At 50.7% G+C, this 23,002-nt stretch overlaps 1 protein-coding gene across 1 annotated transcript in view; it reads right to left on the bottom strand.

Moving 5' to 3' along the window:
* Nucleotides 1-22,664, bottom strand: part of TDRD9 (tudor domain containing 9) — a 91,058-nt gene extending 68,394 nt beyond the window's left edge. The window contains exons 1-6 of the mRNA XM_069558908.1: nt 22,547-22,664; nt 18,985-19,082; nt 17,288-17,509; nt 16,655-16,777; nt 12,023-12,103; nt 8,847-9,011 (exon numbers count right to left, since the gene is read on the bottom strand). Of these exons, the coding sequence (XP_069415009.1) occupies nt 8,847-9,011; nt 12,023-12,103; nt 16,655-16,732 (324 nt within the window). The 5' untranslated portion in view covers nt 16,733-16,777; nt 17,288-17,509; nt 18,985-19,082; nt 22,547-22,664. The remainder of the gene's footprint in view (nt 1-8,846; nt 9,012-12,022; nt 12,104-16,654; nt 16,778-17,287; nt 17,510-18,984; nt 19,083-22,546) is intronic.
* Between the last annotated feature and the right edge of the window lie 338 nt (nt 22,665-23,002).

Below are 23,002 nucleotides of genomic sequence, written 5' to 3'. Positions count from 1 at the left end.
CTATACAGTCAGCAAAAACAAGACTGTAACTTGACTGTGGCTCAGACCAGTTCAGTTCAGTTGCTCAGTCGTGTCTGACTCTGCAATCTCATGAACCGCAGCACACCAGGCCTCCCTGTCCATCACCAACTCCCGGAGTCCACCCAAACCCATGTCCATCGAGTTGGTGATGCCATCCAACCATCTCATCCTCTGTCATCCCCTTCTCCTCCTGCCCTCAATCTTTCCCAGTATCAGGGTCTTTCCAAATGAGTCAGCTCTTCACATCAGGTGGCCAAAGTATTAGAGTTTTAGCTTCAACATCAGTCCTTCCAATGAACACCCAGGACTGATCTCCTTTAGGATGGACTGGTTGGATCTCCTTGCAGTCCAAGGGACTCTCAAGAGTCCTCTCCAACACCACAGTTCAAAAGCATCAATTCTTCGGCACTCAGCTTTCTTCACAGTCCAACTCTCACATCCATATATGACCACTGGAAAAACCACAGCCTTGACTACACAGACCTTTGTTGGCAAAGTAATGTCTCTGCTTTTTCATATGCTGTCTAGGTTGGTCATAACTTTCCTTCCAAGGAGTAAGCGTCTTTGAATTTCACGGCTGCAGTCACCATCTGCAGTGATTTTGGAGCCCAGAAAAATAAAGTCAGCCATTGCTTCCACTGTTCCCCCATCTATTTGCCATGAAGTGACGGGACCACATGCCATGATCTTCGTTTTCTGAATGTTGAGCTTTAAGCCAACCTTTTCACTCTCCTCCTGCACTTTCATCAAGAGGCTCTTAGTTCCTCTTCACTTTCTGCCATAAGGGTGGCATCATCTGCATAGGCCATGGACTCCTTATTGCCAAATTCAGACTTAAACTGAAGAAAGCAGGGAAAACCATTAGACCACTCAGGTATGACCTAAATCAAATCCCTTACGACTATACAGTGGACATGATAAATAGATTCAAGGTATCAGATCTGATAGACAGACTGCCTGAAGAATTATGGGAAAAGGTTCGCCAATATTGTACAGGAAGCGTTGATCAAAACCATCCTTAAGAAAAAGAAACGCTAAAAGGCAAAATGGTTGTCTGAGGAGGGCTTACAAACAACTGAGAAAAGAAAAGAAGCCAAAGGCAAAGGAGAAAAGGAAAGATGTGCCATCTGAGCGCAGAGCTCCAGAGAACAGCCAGGAGAGGTAAGAAGGCCTTCCTCAGCAATCAGTGCAGAGAAATGCAGGAAAACAATAAAATGGGAAAGACTAGAGATCTCTTCAAGAAAATCAGAGACATCAAGGGAACATTTCATGCAAAGATGGGCACAGTAAAGGACAGAAATGGTATGGACCTAACAGAAGCAGAAGATATTAAGAGGAGGTGGCAAGAATACACGGAAGAACTGTACAAAAATGATCTTCACGACCCAGATAACCACCATGGTGTGATCACTCACCTAGAGCCAGACATCCAGGAGTGTGAAGGCAAGTGGGCCTTAGGAAGCATCACTACAAACAAAGCTAGTGGAGGTGATGGAATTCCAGCTGAGCTATTTCAAATCCTGAAAGATGATGCTGTCAAAGTGCTGCACTCAATATGCCAGCAAATTTGGAAAACTCAGCAGTGGCCACACGACTGGAAAAGGTTAGTTTTCATTCCAATCCCAAAGAAAGGCAATGCCAAAGAATGCTCAAACTACTGCACAATTGCACTCATCTCACATGCTAGTAAAGTAATGCTCAAAATTCTCCAAGCCAGGCTTCAGCAATACATGAACCGTGAACTTCCTGATGTTCAAGCTGGTTTTAGAAAAGGCAGAGGAACCAGAGATCAAATTGCCAACATCCATTAGATCACAGAAAAAAACAGGAGAATTCCAGGAAAATATCTACTTCTGCTTCATCGACTACACTAAAGCCTTTGACTGTGTGGATCACAACAAACTGTGGAAAATTCTGAAAGAGATGGGAACATGACACCACCTGACCTGCCTCCTGAGAAACCTGTGTGCAGGTCAAGAAGCAACAGTCAGAACTAAACATGGAACAACGGATGGGTACCAGATTGGGAAGGGAGCACGTCAAGGCTGTATACTGTCACCCTGCTTATCTAACCTATATGCAGACATCATGGCAAACGCTGGGCTGGAAGGAGCACAAGCTGGAATCAAGATTGCCGGGAGAAATGTCAATAACCTCAGTTATGCAGATGACACCACCCTTATGGCAGAGAGTGAAGAACTAAAGAGCCTCTTGTCGAAGGTGAAAGAGGAGAGTGAAAAAGCTGGCTTAAAACTCAACATTCCAAAAATGAAGATCATGGCATCTGGTCCCATCACTTCACGGCAAACAGATGTGGAAATAGTGACAGTCTTTATTTTCCTGGGCTCCAATATCACTGCAGATGGTGACTGCAGCCATGAAATTAAAAGACGCTTGATCCTCAGGAGAAAAGCTCTGACCAACCTAGACAGCGTATTAAAAAGCAGAGACATTACTTTGCCGACAAAGGTCTGTATAGTCAAAGCTGTGGTTTTTCCAGGAGTCATGTGTGGACTTGAGAGTTTGGCCATAAAGAAAACTGAACGCCGAAGAATTGATGCTTTTGAGCTGTGGTGTCGGAGAAGACTCCTAAGAGTCTCTTGGACTGCAAGGAGATCCAACCAGTCCACCCTAAAGGAAATCAATCCTGAATATTCACTGGAAGAACTGATGCTGAAGCTCCAGTACTTTGGCCACCTGATACAAGAGCTGATGCACTGGAAAAGACCCTGACACTGGGACGGACTGGGGGCAGGAGGAGAAGGGGAATGGTTGGATGGCATCACCGACTCCATGGCCATGAGTGTGAGGAAGCCCGGGAGAAGGCGAAGCAGGTGACGCCTGGCGTGCCACAGTCCACGAGGCTGCAAAGAGTCGGACACGACTGAGCGACAGAAGAAGAAACACCCTCCTCCCAAATCCCCTCAATGGACTACACTGTGTTCCCGGGCGGTGGGCGTCCTCCAGGAGGAACCCACGGGCAGGCCCGGGGAGCGGGACCCACCCTGCTTCTGGCCCAGCTGCAGGCCATGCTGGCCACAGCTGAGGGCACGGCTGCATTCGAGAACTTCCTGGGGAGCGGCTGTAAGTGCTCTTGGCAAGTAAAACAAGCTGAAAATCAAGCACAATAAAGACTCTTCAAAGCACCCCGGAGGGAACTGCAGCGTTCGTAATAGAGCGACCGGGAGGGCGCCACGGGCCACGGGAAGGGCACATTTCCGGGCACATTTCCAGACACGTGGTGCCAACAGCACCAAGAATCAGAGGGCGGCAGGCGATGCAGGCCCAGGTGCCCCGGACCTCGCTAGGCAGTCGCTAGAGATGCTGGCGAATCGGGCATGGTGCCAAGTAAGCAATGCGAGTTGGGTCTGGCGAAAGCTGTGAGCAGCAGGGCACTGAATCAGGGGTTTCTAAGGTGAGAGACTCAGGGCTCTTTAAATGTGGACAAGACGCTAGGAAAGGTGTGGGAAGCAGGGCCGTGGATACCCTGAGGCCTCGAGGAGGTGGGAAGGGACGGGACTCACACGTGGTGAAGCTGCCATCCCGGGAGGGTCTCAGCTAGATCGCACAGCGAGGGACCACGACAGCACCGGGCATCTCGATGAGAAGACGGGGTTAACGCAGGCCCTCTGACTCCAAGGGTTAGAAGAGAAGCGACATGAAGCACGTAAAAATTAATCCCGAGTTGCGCCTTGCGTGCCCGTGCACTGAAACAGTGACTGACAGCGGCGAGCAGAGGGAGACACAGCCGGGCCCGGCGTCCTCCCACCAGGAGCGCCACCCACCAGCCCACCGGGGCTCACACCCGCGCCCAGGCCTGACCCTCCGCAGCACGACCAGGCGCGATCGACGGGAGCCAGTGAGATTGTGGTCAGCTGAAGAGACGGGAACGCACGTCTACTCGTACTCCAGAACGGGTCAGACAAGGCACAGTGTTCTAAAGTTATAAACATGGGCGTTTTCCCTCCATCCTGAACGCGGGCTGCTTTAAAAGACTCGTTTCCAACCACGGACCAGTAAGGAGGGGGGAGAATGTCCCCCGACTCTGTTCTACCTTGCGTGGGTGGCGACACACAGTAGGCAAACCTAATGTGCATGTACACACACACACACACACACACGCACACGCACACACGCACACCCACACACACACCCACACACACACACCCGGAAAAGTAAAAGCACAAAGGAAAGGAGGGGAGCGGAACCTTACGGGGAGCAGCCCGGTAAGCCTCCTCGGCCAGGAGGTCCGGGCCCCATCACCAGGGATGAGCCGCGCCTGCCACCGCGAGACAGAGCCGCTCTTCTCCCTGCGGCCCTCTGCCCCGAGGCCCACAGTGAAGCCCAGTCTGACGGGAAAATCACCTGAAAACCTCCAGCAGCGGGGCACGCTGTCAGATACCCGGCTGCTCCTCCTACAACCGTCAAGCTCATCAGAAACAAGAGAAGTCTGAGAAGCTGCCACAGCCCAGTGGAGCCTACGGAGACACGACAGCTACATCAACCCAGTGTGGGATCCTGGAGCAGAAAGAGAGCCTTGGGGAAACGAGTGAGCTCCAAACAAGCCAAGTTCGGCTCACAGTGATCCACCACATCAGTTGTTTGCTCTGACAGGTTCAGGGTTTTTTTTTCAAGTGCTACAAAGCAAATGTTATCTGTGCACTCTAGGTGATGGATACACAGGTGCTCACTACAAAATTCTTTCAACTTTTCTGTTTTGAGATACTGTTGTTTTAAAAGTTGGAAAAAAAAGTGCTACATTTTAATGGTCATCACTGGCCTCCCTTTGACATAATCAGATTTGACAAAATACATCTTCTAACAGTAGGTGAACCCTAGTCTGCCAACTCACTGTAGTAGAGACTGCTTACTTTCTAACATTACAGATGCTTTTAATAGAAGTCAAAACTCCTCTAGAGAGCGACTTGGCAGCATCCATCAAAATTCCAAACGCACACACATCCTTTGAGCCACTTCCAGGAACTTACGCTGCAGGAGGGCTTGTCCCACACAGGGCTCCTCAGACGCAGTGTTTCACCCGCACCCCAGGGGTGTCTGGGTCCACAAAGAGGGGGGGGGGAGGAGGAGCCCTGGTGGGCCCACCTTCGTCCAGTGGGTCAAGGCCAGCACACATCCTGCGATGCAGCGGACAGCCCTCACCACACAGAATTACCTGGCCCAAAACGTCACTTGTGCTGAGGCTAAGAAACCCTGGTCTACACTTTCAGACGTGCAAAGATGTTCCCTTTGGCACTGGTTTTAATAAGAAAAGATCAGAAGCACTGGGAATTACTTAAACGAAGATCATCTTTAATAAATGCACCTCAATGTTCACAGCAGCACAACTCACACCAGCCAAGACATGGAAGCGGCCCACGTGTCCACCCGCAGACAAAGAGCCCGGGGAGGTGCGGCGTGTACACGCGACAGGCTGCTGCTCGGGCCAGGGAGGAGGGAGACGGTGCTGTTCTCAGCTGCAGAGCTGAACCCAGAGATTATCACATTGAGAAGCCAATGGCACCCCACTCCAGTACTCTTGCCTGGAAAATCCCATGGACGGAGGAGCCTGGTAGGCTGCAGTCCATGGGGTCGTGAAGAATCGGACACGACTGAGCGACTTCACTTTGACTTTTCACATTCATGCATTGGAGAAGGAAATGGCAACCTACTCCAGTATTCTTGCCTAGAGAATCCCAGGGATGGGGGAGCCTGGTGGGCTGCCATCTATGGGGTCGCACAGAGTGGGACACGACTGAAGCAACTTAGCAGCAGCAGCAGCAAAGAAGGGAGTCACAGAGAGGAAGACACGTATCGTGATATCACTCGTAGGAACCTAAAGCATGGCATCAATGAGTTCAGTTCAGTCGCTCAGTCGTGTCCGACTCTTTGCGACCCCATGAATCGCAGCACGCCAGGCCTCCCTGTCCATCACGAACCCCTGGAGTTCACTCAGACTCAAGTCCATCGAGTCGGTGATGCCATCCAGCCATTTCATCCTCGATCGTCCCCTTCTCCTCCTGCCCCCAATCCCTCCCAGCATCAGAGTCTTTCCCAATGAGTCAACTCTTCTCATGAGGTGGCCAAAGTACTGGAGCTTCAGCTTTAGCATCAGTCCTTCCAAAGAAACCCCAGGGTTGATCTCCTTCAGAATGGACTGGTTGGATCTCCTCACAGTCCAAGGGACTCTCAAGAGTCTTCTCCAACACCACAGTTCAAAAGCATCAATTCTTCAGTGCTCAGCCTTCTTCACAGTCCAACTCTCACATCCATGCATGACCACAGGAAAAACCATAGCCTTGACTAGACGGACCTTAGTCGGCAAAGTAATGTCTCTCCTTTTGAATATACTATCTAGGTTGGTCATAACTTTTCTTCCCAGGAGTAAGCGTCTTTTGATTTCATGGCTGCAGTCACCATCTGCAGTGATTTTGGAGCCCCAAAAAATAAAGTCTGACACTGTTTCCCCATCTATTTCCCATAAAGTGATGGGACCGGATGCCATGATCTTTGTTTTCTGAATGCTGAACTTTAAGCCAACTTTTTCGCTCTCCTCTTTCACTTTCATCAAGAGGCTTTTTAGCTCCTCTTCACTTTCTGCCATAAGGGTGGTATCATCTGCATATCTGAGGTTCTTGATATTCTCCCAGCAATCTTGATTCCCTCTTGTGTTTCTTCCAGCCCAGCGTTTCTCATGATGTACTCTGCATATAAGGTAAATAAGCAGGGTGACAATATACAGCCTTGACGTACTCCTTTTCCTATTTCGAACCAGTCTGTTGTTCCACATCCAGTTCTAACTGTTACTTCCTGACCTGCATATAGGTTTCTCAAGAGGCAAGTCAGGTGGTCTGGTATTCCCATCTCTTTCAGAATTTTCCACAGTTTGTTGTGATCTACACAAAGGCTTTGGCATAGTCAATAAAGCAGAAATAGATGTTTTTCTGGAACTTTCTTGCTTTTTCCATGATCCAGCGGATGCTGGCAATTGGATCTCTGGTTCCTCTGCCTTTTCTAAAACCAGCTTGAACATCAGGAAGTTCACGGTTCACATATTGCTGAAGCCTGGCTTGGAGAATTTTGAGCATTACTTTACTAGCGTGTGAGATGAGTGCAATTGTGCGATAGTTTGAGCATTCTTTGGCATTGCCTTTCTTTGGGATTGGAATGAAAACTGACCTTTTCCAGTCCTGTGCCCACTGCTGAGTTTTCCAAAATTTGCTGGCATATTGAGTGCAGCACTTTGACAGCATCATCTTTCAGGATTTGAAATAGCTCAACTGGGATTCCGTCACCTCCACTAGCTTTGTTTGTAGTGATGCTTTCTAAGGCCCACTTGACTTCATATTCCAGGATGTCTGGCTCTAGATTAGTGATTACATCATCATGATTATCTGGGTTGTGAGGATCTTTTTTGTACAGTTCTTCCGTGTATTCTTGCCACCTCTTCTTAATATCTTCTGCTTCTGTTCGGTCCAGACCATTTCTGTCCTTTATGGAGCCCATCTTTGCATGAAATGTTCCCTTGATATCTCTAATTTTCTTGAAGAGATCTCTAGTCTTTCCCATTCTGTTGTTTTCCTCTATTTCTTTGCATTGATCGATGAAGAAGGCTTTCTTCTCTCTTCTTGCTATTCTCTGGAACTCTGTATTCAGACGCTGATATCTTTCCTTTTCTCCTTTGCTTTTCGCCTCTCTTCTTTCACAGCTGTCTGTAAGGCCGTATCAATGAAGGTATCTACAAACCAGAAACCAACTCGCAGGCACAGAAAACCAATGTATGGTTACCAAAGGGGAAGGTGAGCGGTGGGGCGGGGGGTCAGCAGACGCAGACCACCACACACAAAGTGAAGCGCGGAGTCCCAGGGCGGAGCACAGGGACCTGCACTCAACATCCCGCGATGAACCGCAATGGAAAAGGATATGAAGAAGACACACACACACACACACACACGGATGTGCTGTGTGCATTCACGTGCACACATCTTCGCACGTGGGAAAGTGTATGTTATAGGCCAGGGTTTCTTTACAATATTGTAAATCAACTATACTTCAGTAAATAAAAAAAATTATACTCACATAAAAGAATGTTATATAGCTCTGAAAAGGGAATGAAGGAATCATATAATGATATGTAAAAAATGTGCAAAGTTAAGTGAAAAAGAGCAAGATGCACACAGAAAGAAATCATTCTATAAAAAAGAGAAACAGCACGTCCATATTTGCTTCTACAGGCATCAAAGTCTAGCGCAAGGACCCAAAGAAACTGCTGAGAATCGTGTCCTCTCGTTGGCAGGGGAGCTGGGCAGTCAGAAGACAGGAGCAGGAAGGAGCTACTTTACACCTCCAAGTACTGGCCGACCTTCCGACCCTGTGAATGGATAACCCAAGTGAAAAGGAGCGTCGAACGCCTGCAGCTTCTCACAGGAACGGATCACCGTGCTCAGTCCCCACAGGGCTCTTCCTTTAGGTTTCAGCAACACAACTGACACTAGAAACTTTACCTAAAATAAAGTTACCACCCACCCCCAGCTGAATCTACAGTTTTGCAGTGAATCAAATGGCTACATTTTAGTCTTCAATGAAGTGTAAAACCAGTCTGAATAATTTTCACCAGGACATACAGTGTGAGGGTTTATTACACTCACAGTTTCTGACAACAAACCCAGCGGTTTCCTTCCTCTCAGTCTTCTCCAGGCCCGTTCCACACCATCGCCCTGCTCCAATTTTAAGCTCCAATAGAGGTTTGCAATTGTAGCTAATGAATGCAGATGTGATCAAATACAAAAGTACATTCACTGTAAAACAAACAATGCATTCCAACATACCCTGCTGTGATGAACGTGCTCCAAATCGTTGAGATAATACTCCTCAATTGAAAAGGGCTTTCCTTCCACTTCAAAGACATAAGCTGGGTTCATCTTGTTCTGAACAGGAACAGCAAAGTAATCTGCAAACTCTCTGCAGTTGATGGTGGCTGACATGAGGACAACCTGGAGGAGAGATCGTCGAGGAAACGAAGTGGCGCCACCGGCGGTGGCGACCAAGAGGCTCGTTAGGAGGCCAGGCTTCTCCTCTTCCGGAATTGCCACAGCTTTAGCTGCACGCTGACTCGATCTCAGTGTAATACAAATTATTACAATCCAGGACTGCTCAGAGATGTCAACTTTACAATTTCTCTTCAGTTACTTTTTCAAGTGAGAAACTACCCTTCTCCAGTAAAGCTCAATTACAACCATTTACCTAAAAGGACACTTTGCATCAGAAAACTAGTTTAGGACAGAATAAGCTCTAGACGGTGTGTTCCAGAAAGTTGAGGGAGCAGAGCAGCAAAGGGGAAGAAGACAAAGGAGCCAGGAAACCTTGACCCTACGCGGAGAAATGGGAGGTGCCCAGCAACCAGTCCCAACCGAGTGGGATGGCAGAGGCTCGGGGACTCCCTGCAGGTTTCAGTTTTGCCAGAAAGCAAATCTGGGATGATATCCTGAAGAACTCAGCCATGAATGCCAGCAGCAGCATCCGCAGCCCGCCAGCTGTGCCCTGGAGATGGCGGCAGCACTACGCGGGGTCTCCATTGTCCGCCAGGCTCCAAAGTGCTAAGCCGGAGGCAGACACAGCTGTCTGCTGACTACATTTCTGAAGTCTAAGTCTTTGCACAGAAGTAAAAACTTTACACAGACATTATTAATACATTTATTGGGCAGACAAAAAGTCTGTATTTGCCCTCTGATGTCAGATACCAAAGGTCAAAACCCCACTGACCCAGGTCACTCAGAAGCCAGGCTCTGTGAGGCCCTGCGGGTGCTATGGGTGGCCCGCAGGGCACGGCCATCCCAGCAGAGGACCTCTAACGTGTCTGCCAGAGCCGCCAGGCGAGGGCGCTTCTGGGCTTCTGTCCGCCTGAGCGCGGATGTGCACCGCGCACAGCCCAGCCGGCTCAGGCTGCCCCGCCTGCCCCGCCTGCCCCGCCTGCCCCGCCTGCCCCGCCTGCCCCGCCTGCCCCGCCTGCCCCGCCTGCCCCGCCTGCCCCGCCCTGCACCCGCCCTGCACCCTCCCCGCGGCTCTTCGCTGTCCTCAGACGCTCAGCAGCCTGCCCTGACACCTGCTTGTCTGGGGGCCCAGGGCTGAGTCTGGGCAGCCAGCGGCGACAGCACAAAGCCGGGGCCCTCTGGAGGGCTGGGTGCGGAGCAGAAGGGGGCCCGGAAGGCCCATCTGCCCAGGCTCCTGCTGCATCTAAGGCCCCCACGGCAGCTCTCTTTTTAAAAAGGAGTAAGGGAGGAAGTTTCGAGAGTTTCAAAACACTTAACTACAAAGCCATACAGAACCTGACTTCTAGTTTCTTAGCCCAACTACGTACACCATTACAAGGTTCTATATTCAGGAGGCATTATGCTTTCTGTATTTTTTTAATAAATCATGAAAACACTGAAACTGACAAGGCATTTCCTACTACGCATATGATCAGCACCAAACTCCTGAGCACCATTTTCAAGAGTGTGGTAGCCTTTTTTAAATTTACCAACACTCTTAACTCCTAAAAAGAAAAAAAAAAAAAAATCACTGCAATCAAGTTATTACCTTACAGCAAAAATTAGTCTTAAAATGACAATCACGGGTTTCCGTGGTGGCTCAGTCATGAAGAAGCTGCCTGCTAATGCAGGCGACACGGGTCCAATCCCGGATCGAGGAAGATCCCACATGCCGTGGAGCCACCAAGCCTGTGGGCCCAACTACTGAGCCTGTGCTAAGCCCAGAACTGCAACCACCGAAGCCTGGGTACCCCAGAGCCCGCGCGCCCCAACAAGAGAGGCCATCACAGTGAGAGGCCCGCACGCCGCAACTGGAGAGCAGCCCCTTGTCGTGGCAACTAGACAAAGCCCACACGCCATGGAGACCCAGCGAGCCAAAAGTAAATAGATAAATTTTTTTTTTTTAAGTGACCGTCAAGAAAGGTCTGGTTCTATTGATTCTCTCCATCATGTGATGGTCCTCTTAAGCAGTGAAAGTGAGAGTCTTTGCAACCAGAATTCTCCAGGCCAGAATACTGGAGTGGGTAGCCTTTCCCTTCTCCAGGGGATCTTCCCAACCCAGGGATCGAACCCAGGTCTCCCGCATTCCAGGCGGATTCTTTACCAGCTGAGCCACCAGGGAAGCCCCAGAATACTGGAGTGGGTAGCCGACCCCTTCTCCAGGGGATCTTCCCGACCCAGGAATCGAGCCAGGGTCTCCCGCATTGCAGGCGGATTCTTTACCAGCTGAGCTATCAGGGAAGCCTGTCTTAAGCACTAGGTCAGCCCACTGCAAACCTTGGGTTCTACTTCCTCAGCACCCACCAGGTGAGACTGTGGCCCTGCATGGAGCACGTGCAGACAAGACACCATGTGGTCTAGCGGGCGCCTGCTTTCCCGAGACAGCAAGTCCTCCCACAGCCCTTCCCAAGGTGAATGACCACGCCAGTCGCCACCGCTCTGGGAGACTCCTGCAGAGCAGAGTTGGGCTGACCTGTGTCTAGCCTGCGTAATAATTACAAACCCTCCACTACTCTGGTCACGTTCACGTCCCCATCCTTCCTGTTCAGATAAAATGTAAACAATGTTGGCCATTCCCACAGACTTTCGGTTAGCTCCTATTGTAAGTCTCCTATAAAAGCAGGGCACGTAACCACTAACTTCAGTGCGATTCAGTGCTGCTTATAAAAGAGATGACAGAGTCACATTCCCTCAACCTCTGGTTTCTGTTCAGCCCAGTTGTGCTCTAATACCCAGCATTTCATTATTTTCTGTAGCCTGGAAGAATATTTTACAATTTAATGCAAGATAATAACCAAAAACTCTTCCACTGTCTGATCCTAAGGGAAGGTCCTCCAAGCCAGCTTCTTGGCAAGGTCTGGAGGACGGCGGAGACAATGATTTGAAGAGTCACTGCTTCCAGCCGTTTCTACTGAACAAAACTACATCATAAACCTAACCCTGAATGTTTCAGTTATTCATGAAATCGACTTTACCTTCACAAAACGTGAATTTGTTCTTAAGAGTCTGCGGACAACTAGCAACAGGAAATCCATCTCTTCAGTTCGCTCATGCACCTACAAAATAAGAAGGGAGGCCCCCACGGGGGAAGGCATGTCAGTGTGGAGTGACTGGGGGGAGGGCTTCCGCGATGGAGGCCGCCACTCAGCCCCCAAACCAGGACGCTCAGGAGAGGCATGTGGGTCACTGTCCCCCCTCCACCCCCGGGGTCCCAGTAGGACCCAACTGGCATCCGGGCAGGGGCACGTCTAGCACTCTCAGCCCCGACCGCTCAATGCCAACAGCACCCCCGGTCCCTGAGACAAGACAGAAAAGCACAGAGCAGCCTCCCGCGGCCACCCCCGGCCCACGGTCCCTGCCCTGGGCCCATCTGCACTGTGACTGCAGCAGGGGTGCGGGGCAGCAGGCCACCTGCCCAGCAGGGCGGGAATTGCCGGGAGGCCTGGGAAGAGCTGGCTTGGCAGGAGCAGGCAGGGCAGGGCTGGGGAGGAGCAGAGGGCAGCCGGGAGCCTTGCAGGAGCGTCTGGGACACAGGGCTGCGGGGCCCCAGGGGAAACTGCCCCAGGCAGCCCCGCTCAGACATCGGCCTTCCAGCAGGAAACCACCCCCCGCCCCCCGGGGCCTGCCCACCCCAGCCCTGCCCACGCCCACCAACTAACGCCAAGGGCTGAGTCACTCAGCGTGGGGCATCTCACACTGACCCGGGCTGCCCCAGACACAGGGCACAGGGGATTCCTCCCTGGGCCACGTCTCTGCTGACGCGGAGAGACGAGCTCCTGAGTCTCAAAGAGGGAGCCCCTTCTCCGCAGGGCGAGAGGCTGGCTCCACTGCTGTGTCTCTGGCCGGACATCTTAGAAACCTAACTCTCCTTCTCTTACCGAGCTCAGTGTAGAGAGCAGCGCCTCAGCACCAACGTGCTGCCTTGGGCTTGAGAAGCAGAAACGAAGGCTGTCCTCAGTGAAGAGCCCCAGGTGGGCCCCCTCGGCACCGAGGCCCCGGCCCCCACGCCATCCCGACGAGCCCCACAGCCCAGACTTCACACAGCTGCGTCTCCTGCTGCTGGAGGCTGGGCTGCCCTCCTGCCTGAGGACCCACTCGGCCCTCCACCCCAAGGTCCTCTCCCCAATGCTGGCATTCCTCCGTCCACATAACCACACCTGAGCAGACATCTGTCCCCCCAGCAGAGAGGCTGACAGTGGAAACTACAGCTTCTCCAACTTTATGACCTCAGCACCTAATGAGGTAGGTACTCTGCCGATGTTTACTGAATGAATGATCCACCTGAAGCGAGCTATTCTCTCTCCAGAGCTAAGAAGTTAAGGACATGACCATTCCGTTCCCTGCTCACTTAACTTATATGCAGAGCATATCGTGAAATGCCGGGCTGGATGAAGCGCAAGCTTGCATCAAGACTGCCAGGAGAAACGTCAGTAACCCCAGATACGCAAATGATACGACCCTTACGACAGAAAGCAAGACTAAAGAGCCTCTTGATGACGGTGAAAGGGGGCAGTAAGAGAGCTTAACACTCAACATGCGGAAAATGAAGGTCATGACATCCAGGCCCATCACATCATGGCAAACAGATCAGGAAAAACGGCAGCAGTGACAGGCCTTCTTTCCTTGGGCTCCAGAATCACTGCAGATGGTGACGGCAGCCATGAAATTAAAAGACGCTTGGTCCTTGAAAGAAAAGCTAGGACAAACCTAGACAGGATTAAAAAGCAGAGACATCACTTTGCCAACAAAGGCCCATCTAGTCAAAGCTATGGTTTTTCCAATAATCATGTAGAGATGTGAGAGTTGGACCATAAAGAAGGCTGAGCACCACATAATCGATGCCCTCTAACTACGGTGCTGGAGAAGACTCTTGGGAGTCTCTTGGACTGCAAGCAGATCAAACCAGTCCATCATAAAGGAAATCAACCCTGAATATTCACTGGAAGGACTGATGATGAAGTTCCAATACTTTGGCCACCTAATGCAAAGAGCCAACTCACTGGAAAAGATCCTGATGCTGGCAAAGACTGAAGGCAGAAGAAGGGGATAACAGAGTATGAGATGGTTGGATGGCATCATCGACTCAATGGCCATGAGTTTGAGCCAACTCTGGGAGATACTGAAGGACAGGGAAGCCTGCCGTGCTGCACTCTATGGAGCTGCAAAGAGTCGGACACACTGAACAACGGCCTTCCATTTTCAACTGCCTGGCTGTCTTCAACTTTTGCTCTTATCTTTGTTTTGAAATTCAAATCATCCCACACAACAGGAACAATATTCTTTGTAAACGTAAAACTTCAGGCCTATCCAAACCTGTTCATTCTTTAAGCAAAGTTATCACAGTGCCAAGTGACAAGACGCTCCCATGGGGGGCAAGTTCCCGCAGAGTGCAGCTGACGTGTTCAGCTACCATCACGCAGCTTCGGGAAAGAATGAAGCCAGGACCACAGCGCACACAGGCTTGTCCGCGTCACTCGGGTGTGTGTGTGCAGAAACACCTCCTTCCACAGTCAGAACGATGCTGCATCTACAGAAACAACCAGAAGCTTGGGCAGCAGAAACTCGGGAGTAGGTTACCCAGGGTGAGCCTTGCCATGCTACCTGGAGGCCTGAGTGAAAGGCTCAGTGACTAACAGTGACTCCTGCGAACTTTATCATACTGACACCAGCTTTGGGCATACTGCCGAAGTTTGATTTCATCACCAGCTAAAGTTACTCAAAACTGCCAAAAGTCGTGAAGAAAACATGAACCACACTGCACGTCCCACTGTACTGCGAAGAGCAACAGAGCATGTTCCGCATTTCCCGTCCCAGACACCCAAGAGCGCCGCAGAACAGGTGCGCGCACACGACCTGGTAAACGCGCCCACTGCGCTTCACCTGCAGCACCGACGGAGGGAATTCTCACACAGAGGTGCGGGCAAGTCATTCTGCTTACACATGGCACGGCCTGGACTTCACACTAATTAGAGCAGCCTTGCTTTGTAGCCTGTCACACAGGCATTAAGCATCTTCTCTGTCCACTAAAGAAGAGGATGCATTCGAGTCAAAATGGAGTAACTGCGGTTCAGTCATCCAGGGTGGAGCAGGGTGGCCACTGCGGACATGAATCCAGACTGCCCCTGACGCCCCGAGGATCTGCATGTCCTCAACTGTCCCAGACTCCAGGCCTCCACCCGCATTCTCAGATGGTTTCTGCCGGCAGCAACCCCTGGCCTCAGGTCTCCCTAACTCTGCAGCCATCTAACCCCAAGCAGCCCTCTAGCCGCCTTCCTTCTCCCCAGCTCCAATCCCAACTCTGGACAACAGCTGACGTTACATTTCTGGTTTTGCCTTTCCAGGCCCCCACCTTCTAGCCCAGAACACAACTCAAGTGCCTCACGAATCTGGGTCTCCCAGGCAACTGGCGGCAGTCTGGCTCAAATGGCACCCTTCTCTACCCCTGTTACAGACTCATGGTTCCTGCTGGCAGCACATTTCGGCTCCATGCTGATCACACATGCACCAGGAGGGTGGGGAGGCCTGCCCAAGAGGGCCACGCGGGGGCCTCACTCCAGCCTCCGCCAGACGCTCCAGCGCCACCTCACAGCCTCCCACAGGTCCCACTTATCTGCTGTTTCCAAGGCCTCAAGGAACCAGTGAAGCTTCTCGAGGCATAACTACTGCTCAGGTTTAAAACTCCAGAGTCTAGGGGGAGTTACTTCCAGAACTCGTGGGACAGCTGTTTGAACACAACATCACTTCACCTCAAAAAACCCTTGTTTAACACAGAATCGAAATCGGAATAGAGTCCAATAGAACCCCCGGAGGTCCAGTGGACAGGACTCGACGCTCAGTGCGGAGGGCACAGGTTCAACCCCTGGCTGGGGAACTAAGATTCCACAAGCCCCACAGCACGGCTAAGAGAAGACAGAATGAAGTCAAATCAAATTAAAATCAATTAAAACATTCTATCCTTACGGAGGAACGTTGAGACAGCTAAGACCGGCGCAAAGAAAGGGTTCACAGTACATTATTGGTTTTTTTTTTTTTTTGAAAAATGAATAGATTAATATCTATTCATTTTCTTAGAAGATGTTTTTATTGTTCTCGTTTTATTGTTCTTATTGTTCTTGTTTACTAGATGGAAAGTATCTGAAAGGTGCTGGAAACACCTACAGACAATTAAAGTTCTTTTAATTGTCCGATGCGGCTAATACTCCAAACCAGGGCCAGCAGGCGGTTGCTGTGAAAGCCCAGAGAGCAAGCACGTCCAGCTTCACGGCACGTACGGCCCTGACCCAAGCGCCCATCTCTTGCGCAGTAGCCTCACAGTGCTCATAAACACAGCAAAGCTGTGTGCCAACAAAACCGCATTTACAGAAGGGGCCAAATTCGGCATGAGGGCTGCAGTCTGCCAACCCCCGGTCTCAACAAGGAATCTCTGCGTTCTCCTCAACCTCCTCACCCGTGTTTTCCAAGTAAGAGCAAAGGATAAAAAGAGCAAATCAACTTTCATGAGTAGAACAAGCCGATACAGGCTCAAAGAACTTTCTGACACTTTACAAGTAACTTGGACTGTGTTCTCTCATCAAATCAAAACAGAGCGTTAAGAGCGGAGCACTCACTTCGTCAATGAAGATGTGTGTGAATTCCACCAAGCTCTTGGCACTGACTATCTTCTGGAGCAGGACCCCCGTTGTCATATAAATTAACTTGGTGTCTTCTGTTGCTATTTTCTCCAACCCTACCTAAAATTGGGGAAGGAAAAAGGAGAGAGTTTTCTATTTAAATGGCTTACATTTAACTGCAAAGAAAGCAATGTTAATTTCATAATGAAGGTAAGAGAGGGAACAAAAAATTATCATAAACCACAAAAACATAATAGGGTCTAAACTAGCAAATTCTCAAATTGATTCTTCTTCTTCTTTGGTGATGTGGGGAGAGACTGGTTTATCTAGCCACACTGCCTGCATCATTTTGACGCTGAGGTGACTACATATGAAGACCTCTTCAACACAAAGATATGATTAAAGATAAAATCATAAAAGCCATGAGCCTGAGAATTCTCACTTCTTTTACATTCAACTGAGAAAGAAATTAAGCTATTTTCAGGAACTTCTGATTTTCACTATTTTTTGAAATTATGCCGTAATTCTGCTCCATAAGCAACTGATTGCATCTTCTCTCCCAGCAGAAAATAAATCACATCCTATCATCGACTTATGTAAAAGACAAAACGAACAAGGGGAGAAGCTCACCTGGTAGCCCACCAACCCGCCCAAAACCCAGCCGCGCTCTCTGCTGATCCAGCGGGCGATGCTGCTGGCCCCGATCTTGCGCGGCTGCGTGACCACGATGTTGCAGTAGGCGGAGCGCTGCAGATGGTGGTCGAGGATGTACTGCGGGAGCTGCGTGCTCTTGCCACTGCCTGTGGCACCATGGATGATCACTACGGAACTGCTTTCTATCAAAGAGACGACCTAGAATGGTGAAAGAGAGCTCCTTCAAACTCGCCACAGATTTAACAATGATGTAAAGTGTTACCTATGAACCAAAAGCTTCATCTCAGGAAGACTTTCAGGATTTCCTTTCTCTTCACCCTTACAAGTTAAATACTTAACCTAGCCACCTAAACATCACAAAAGGGACACAGGTTACTAGTGGTGACTGCACTGGAGACAATCTGACCACTGTGAGCAGTAACGAATGGCTACAGAAATCCAGGCCACGTTCACCGCCCCCTGGGTCTCAGCTTCTCCATCTGTAAAAATGAAAACACCAAACTGAATTTCTATAGCTCTTGTTAAGTCTAAATTTCTATTATTTTTAAACTGTGTGCTGAGCCTCCATCTAATTCTACTAAGAAACAGGAAAACACAGCTGTTGTTACACACAGCAAGTGTACACTCAATTCTCATCTGAAATTCTTCAGACACACTTTCAAACAAGCAGCTTCCACTGCTCCACAGACTGACGGCAAGGGTGGCGCTACAGCGCTGATCCGGCCACCCCCCCACCTCCACCCAAAACACCGTTCAGCGTCACTCTAGTCATCAAAACGGTCAGGGAACGCAAGCTGATTTTAATGCTGGCCTCTTAAAATTAATAAGCATGCCTACTCTACACAAGCTGCACGATCCAGTCTAAGACAAAGTGAAACCGAACGCAGAACATTCAGCTTACTGTCTTCTGTGGCCGTTTCTTCCATTAGCTCAGGCAACTGCGACTTCAATGCATACACTTTTAACCAGGTTTATGCAGTGCTAGGTCACTTCAGTCGTGTCTGACTCTTTGCAACCCCATGGACTGTAGCCCGCCAGGCTCCTCTCTCCATGGGATTCTCCAGGCAAGAACACTGCAGTGGGTTGCCAGGCCCTCCTCCAGGGGGTCATCCAGGCCCAGAGATCACACAGGCGTTTCTTTCATCTCCTGCACTGGCAGGTAGATTCTTTAACACTAGCGCCACCTGGGAAGCCCAACCAGGTCTAGTAACACGTAACTAATTAAAAATGCAATCATCTTGCCGCTGTATTGCCTGACATTGCTCATAAAATGATATACCAAGGACAGATCAATGACTAGGCAACACGAACAGCCAGCGTATAAGGGATCCCACTGGGATGCTAGAGGTGGCTGCGGCCAGGGGCAGGCAGTATCCACTTCCTGAAAGGTCTGGGCAGCGGGACTTGAAGGCAGCAGCTCCCTGGGCCCGCAGGTGTCCACTCACATCTACTTCAGAGCAGGGGAGACAGGACGAAGGATTAAACAGGAAAAGGTGAGCTCGGGGGAAGCGGAACGAGTGACGCACGGCGGGAGAAAGGCCCTCTGCGTGGTCACTGCACAGAGCCACCTCCCGGCGCCCGCCCGGCCCCTCGTCACTTTCAGACTAGAAACCAAGGGCTGGATCACTGGCATGAAAAACAACCAAACTACATCATGAGAAAAATCACGTTACCTCTTCCTTACACCGGCTTATAGGCAAATCAGGATATTTGTAGGTTGTCTCTGGGATGCATATCACATTGCTTGATTTAGCTACAGGTGGCCTCGGACCTGGATTCAGACAAAACAAACAAACACAATGCTATTTCCTATGTGAAAAAAGGCAAGATAAACAATCCCATGCTTATCTAGTTTATATATGCAGCAAATACACAGCAGGCTGTACACACACACACAGTCACACACACACCCTCACACACACACACACACACTCACACACACTCACACACACACACTCACACTCACACACACACTCAGCGCTAACACCGTGAGCAGAGTCTTCAGCAAGCTCCCAGCGCGCCCACCCCCAGCAGCACACAGGAGCTGAGCGCCACATCCCCGTCCATCACAGCCACCAGCGCTGCGGGCTCAGGCCACCTCTGAGACAAGAGACCTGCACAGCGCAAAGCCCATCACCCTCAAACAGCACAAAGATGACTGGCTGAAAGAACTGACTCTGACTTGAAAAGTCACATCAATTTGTTAAGGGTTTGCTCCTCGCTACTGGAACAAATCGGCAGTAGACCACCACACACCACCTTGGGAACAGAGATCCTGAGAGGGACCGTCCTTGCTCTGACAAAGACTGACCAGGGGAGCTCTGCCCAGTCCTACGAGTGAATAAAAGTGTTAGCTGCTCAGTCGTGTCTGACTCTTCGTGATCCCATGGACTGTAGCCTGCCAGGCTCCTCTGTCCTTGGGATTCTCCAGGCAAGAATATTGGAGTGGGTTGCCATGCCCTCCTCCAGGGGATCTTCTCCACCCAGGGATGGAACCGGGGTCTCCTGCATGGCAGGTGGATTCTTTACCCCTGAGGCACCACGGAAGCCTGGTGAATGTTCTCTTGTAAATATACACGCTCCTCTCCGGCAATGCCACAAATTCTTGACAAACTGACAATCATCAAAAGTCTCAGCACACAAACTTTTATTGGGAAATAATCTTACTTCCAAAGTAAACTCTGGAGCGTCCCTGTCTCTCCCAGCCTCAGCACGGGGCTGGCACTCCTGGGTCCTTCTCCGGAGCTGCTCTTCCGGCTCCTTCCGGCCCTGTGCCGCTCCGCGCCGTCTCTCCCTCTGCCCCGCCGCCGCTGCCCCCACCCGACACACACGTGTCCCTGCCTCTCTTCTGTGTCCTACGTGTTCCCTACACATGCCCTCAGTTTCAGAGCTGGCCTAGCTACATAATTACAACATGGCTATTTTCCTGCAGCTGAACCAACAACTTGTTCGGAACCTGGAGAGGAGAGGAGCCAGCGCCGTTCTCCCTCCTTGGGGAAACAGAGCTCCTCCCTGGGCGCCGCGCACTGACTTCAGGAGGCTGTTCTCCAAGTCCCGCCCCCGACAGCCTTCCAACCGTCTAGCCACCTCACTGCTGTCTAGCCACCTCACTGCTGACCGCTGCTCTCGGAAGCCTGCGCTTCTGTCCGCCCTCATCTCTCTCCTCCCCTTCCCCGTCGGAGCTTTCACAAGTCACAGTCTGCCTCTGTCCCAAGCTCCCGCCGTTGCACTTCCTCCCAGTCTCACCCCTTCTAGAAGCCTTGGCTAAAAAGCCCTTAAATGAACCACGCTATCTTCAAAACACTGAGCATAACTCAGAGTGTGAACAGCTCCTAATTTACAAATGGTTCCAACATTGTATTAAATTGTTTGTAATTCTAAATGATGGCTGGGTACTCAGACCGCTCTACAAATGTAAGAACTGAGATAATGCAAGCCTAAATAGGGAAAAAATCTGGCCCTTCCCTCTCTTAGGGCCGGCAGGCTTATCCATCAAGAATCGGCCTTTCCAGCACAAACGGAAGGGCTGAGGCTCCAAAGCCGAGGGAGCCCCGAGAGACGGGGTATGGACGTGGTGACAGAGGAAGGGACACCGGGAGCTCCCGGGCCTGCCGGGGCCACAAGGTGACACGGATTCTCCAGAGACCAAAGGCTGGCAGCCGCGCTTCCCGCTCAGAGACCTGCAGCCGTGGCTCCCGGAGCTGCTGAACGAGCCATCACGTTAACCACACTAACGTGACTCACACGCCTCGATGACATGCATCTTGAAGGCTGCTACTTGAAGACAGAAATGCTACAAGAAAAATTCCGAAAGGCCTAACTGTATTGTCTAAACCGCAGCCCTTCCTCTGTTTAACATGCAACACGGGCTGACGTTTTCAGGTCACTGGCTGGAGCCGACCCAGCACGAGTCGAGTCCAGCCTCCGCGTCCACCGCCAGAGGGAGGCCCGCGAACCAGAGAGAGGCCAGGCTGCGCACCTCGGGCACCTGCGCATGCGCAGCCACGCCAGCAGCGCGGCCCGGGCGACCCCCTCGAGCAGCGCGCGGAGAAAGGACACGGCCGCCCAGGGCAGAGCAACGCGCTGCGCAGTGACACAGGCCACACCCCTCAAAATTCGCTGTTTATTTCCCTGTTACCTCTTTATTCTAGGTTATTAACATGAAAGTATTTCACTCGAACTGGAAAAATACAGGAAACCATGAAAATTGCTAGTTTCTCTTTACTAAGTCACCCCGTTATTTTGGCATCAACCAAATCTAAAATCTAACCCCAAAATTCAGCGGTTCAGGGCTCCAAATATTATACAGTGGACATGACGGATTTTAACTGAAGAACATAACACTGCTTATCAAAATATCTATTACTACACAGTACAGAAAAGGAGCTTAATTGCCACATTACTGACATAACCATAAAATTAAATCTTCAAAATAAATAATTACACATCACTTTCTCCAAGTAAGGGCTGGTATTCCAAATACAAAATTAAACTTAATTTGACTGTTTCCTTCTTCAGTTATTAGGAACTCCATTAAGGCCATTCTTTTAAACCCAGAAGAAAAGTTCCGAGAGGAATGGAAATCACCAACAGAAATATCGCCGAACAAAAGGGAGGCCGTGCTACGGCCTTTCATCACAACTACAGACACATCCCAGGACGAGCTCAAAACCGCTGTGTGAAAACAGCAGAAACCCGGCAGGGGCTCACAGTCTGGAACCAAGCTGGTCAGAAATGCTATTAAATCTCAACTTTGGAAAAATGATTTACCTTTAATTATGCAAAATAATTCTAATGTTCCTCATAGAAATTTACTGAATGTGTGTTCTTGGATTTCTACTTAGAAATAATTTTTAAGAAGAGTTATATAGGTGAAATACCACCCGCATCACACCAAAAGCAGAGGTACTGTGTATCCAGACATGAGAAAATGCTCACTCTGAAACCTTGGTGCTGGACCAGAATTAGGGGCACTGACGTGACCTCACGATTTCAATGCAGACAGACAGAGCAGGGAGAGAAGCTGCTGTGCGCTCTGTGTGTGCTGTGCACACAGGCACGCACACACACACACACACACGAGAGAACCGCCTCCCTGCCCTCACGGGCACCGCCACGGAAGCCGGAGCATGAGCCCAGCCACTCGCCACGGCCCCTCTGCCCCCACGTCCCCGTCCCCACGCCCCGAGTCCTGCCCGACTGGCCCCAGACCCGCTCCCCGCTCCCTGCCATCACCAGCCAGTGCTGCCTGGACTTCATGAGCCCACACCGGCCCCTCCGATCCAGTCCCTCCGGTATGAGCAGAGCAGTCTCCTCAAAACACTCCTCACTCGACACTCCTCCCCTCAGACTCACCAGGATGAACCTTGAACCTCCAGCCCACCGCTGCCCTGAGCACTAGGACCAGAGCGCTCCGCCCTGGGCCGGCCCCGCCAGCAGCTGCGCCTGCATCTCCCCCTCGAGCGCGCTCAGCTTCCCCGCTCCCGCGACAAGGACCCTGAGCCTCATGCTCACACCGCACACCTTGTCTCTGCCACAGCTCTGAGCATCCGAGGCCCACAGCAGTCTGGCTGGCTCCTTCTGCAGGCTCTGGGGAGGACCGAGCCCACACCTCTTCAGCTTCAGGAGGGCCTGCGTCCCCTGGCTTCCTGACCCCTACTCGAATCACGCAGCCCGTGGCGCCTGTCATCA

Source organism: Ovis canadensis, chromosome 18, assembly GCF_042477335.2.
Source record: "Ovis canadensis isolate MfBH-ARS-UI-01 breed Bighorn chromosome 18, ARS-UI_OviCan_v2, whole genome shotgun sequence".
In the NCBI taxonomy this organism is placed as follows: Eukaryota; Metazoa; Chordata; class Mammalia; order Artiodactyla; family Bovidae; genus Ovis; species Ovis canadensis.
The sequence above is the reverse complement of the archived record's forward strand: the minus strand, read 5'-3'. Positions and strand labels throughout refer to the sequence as shown.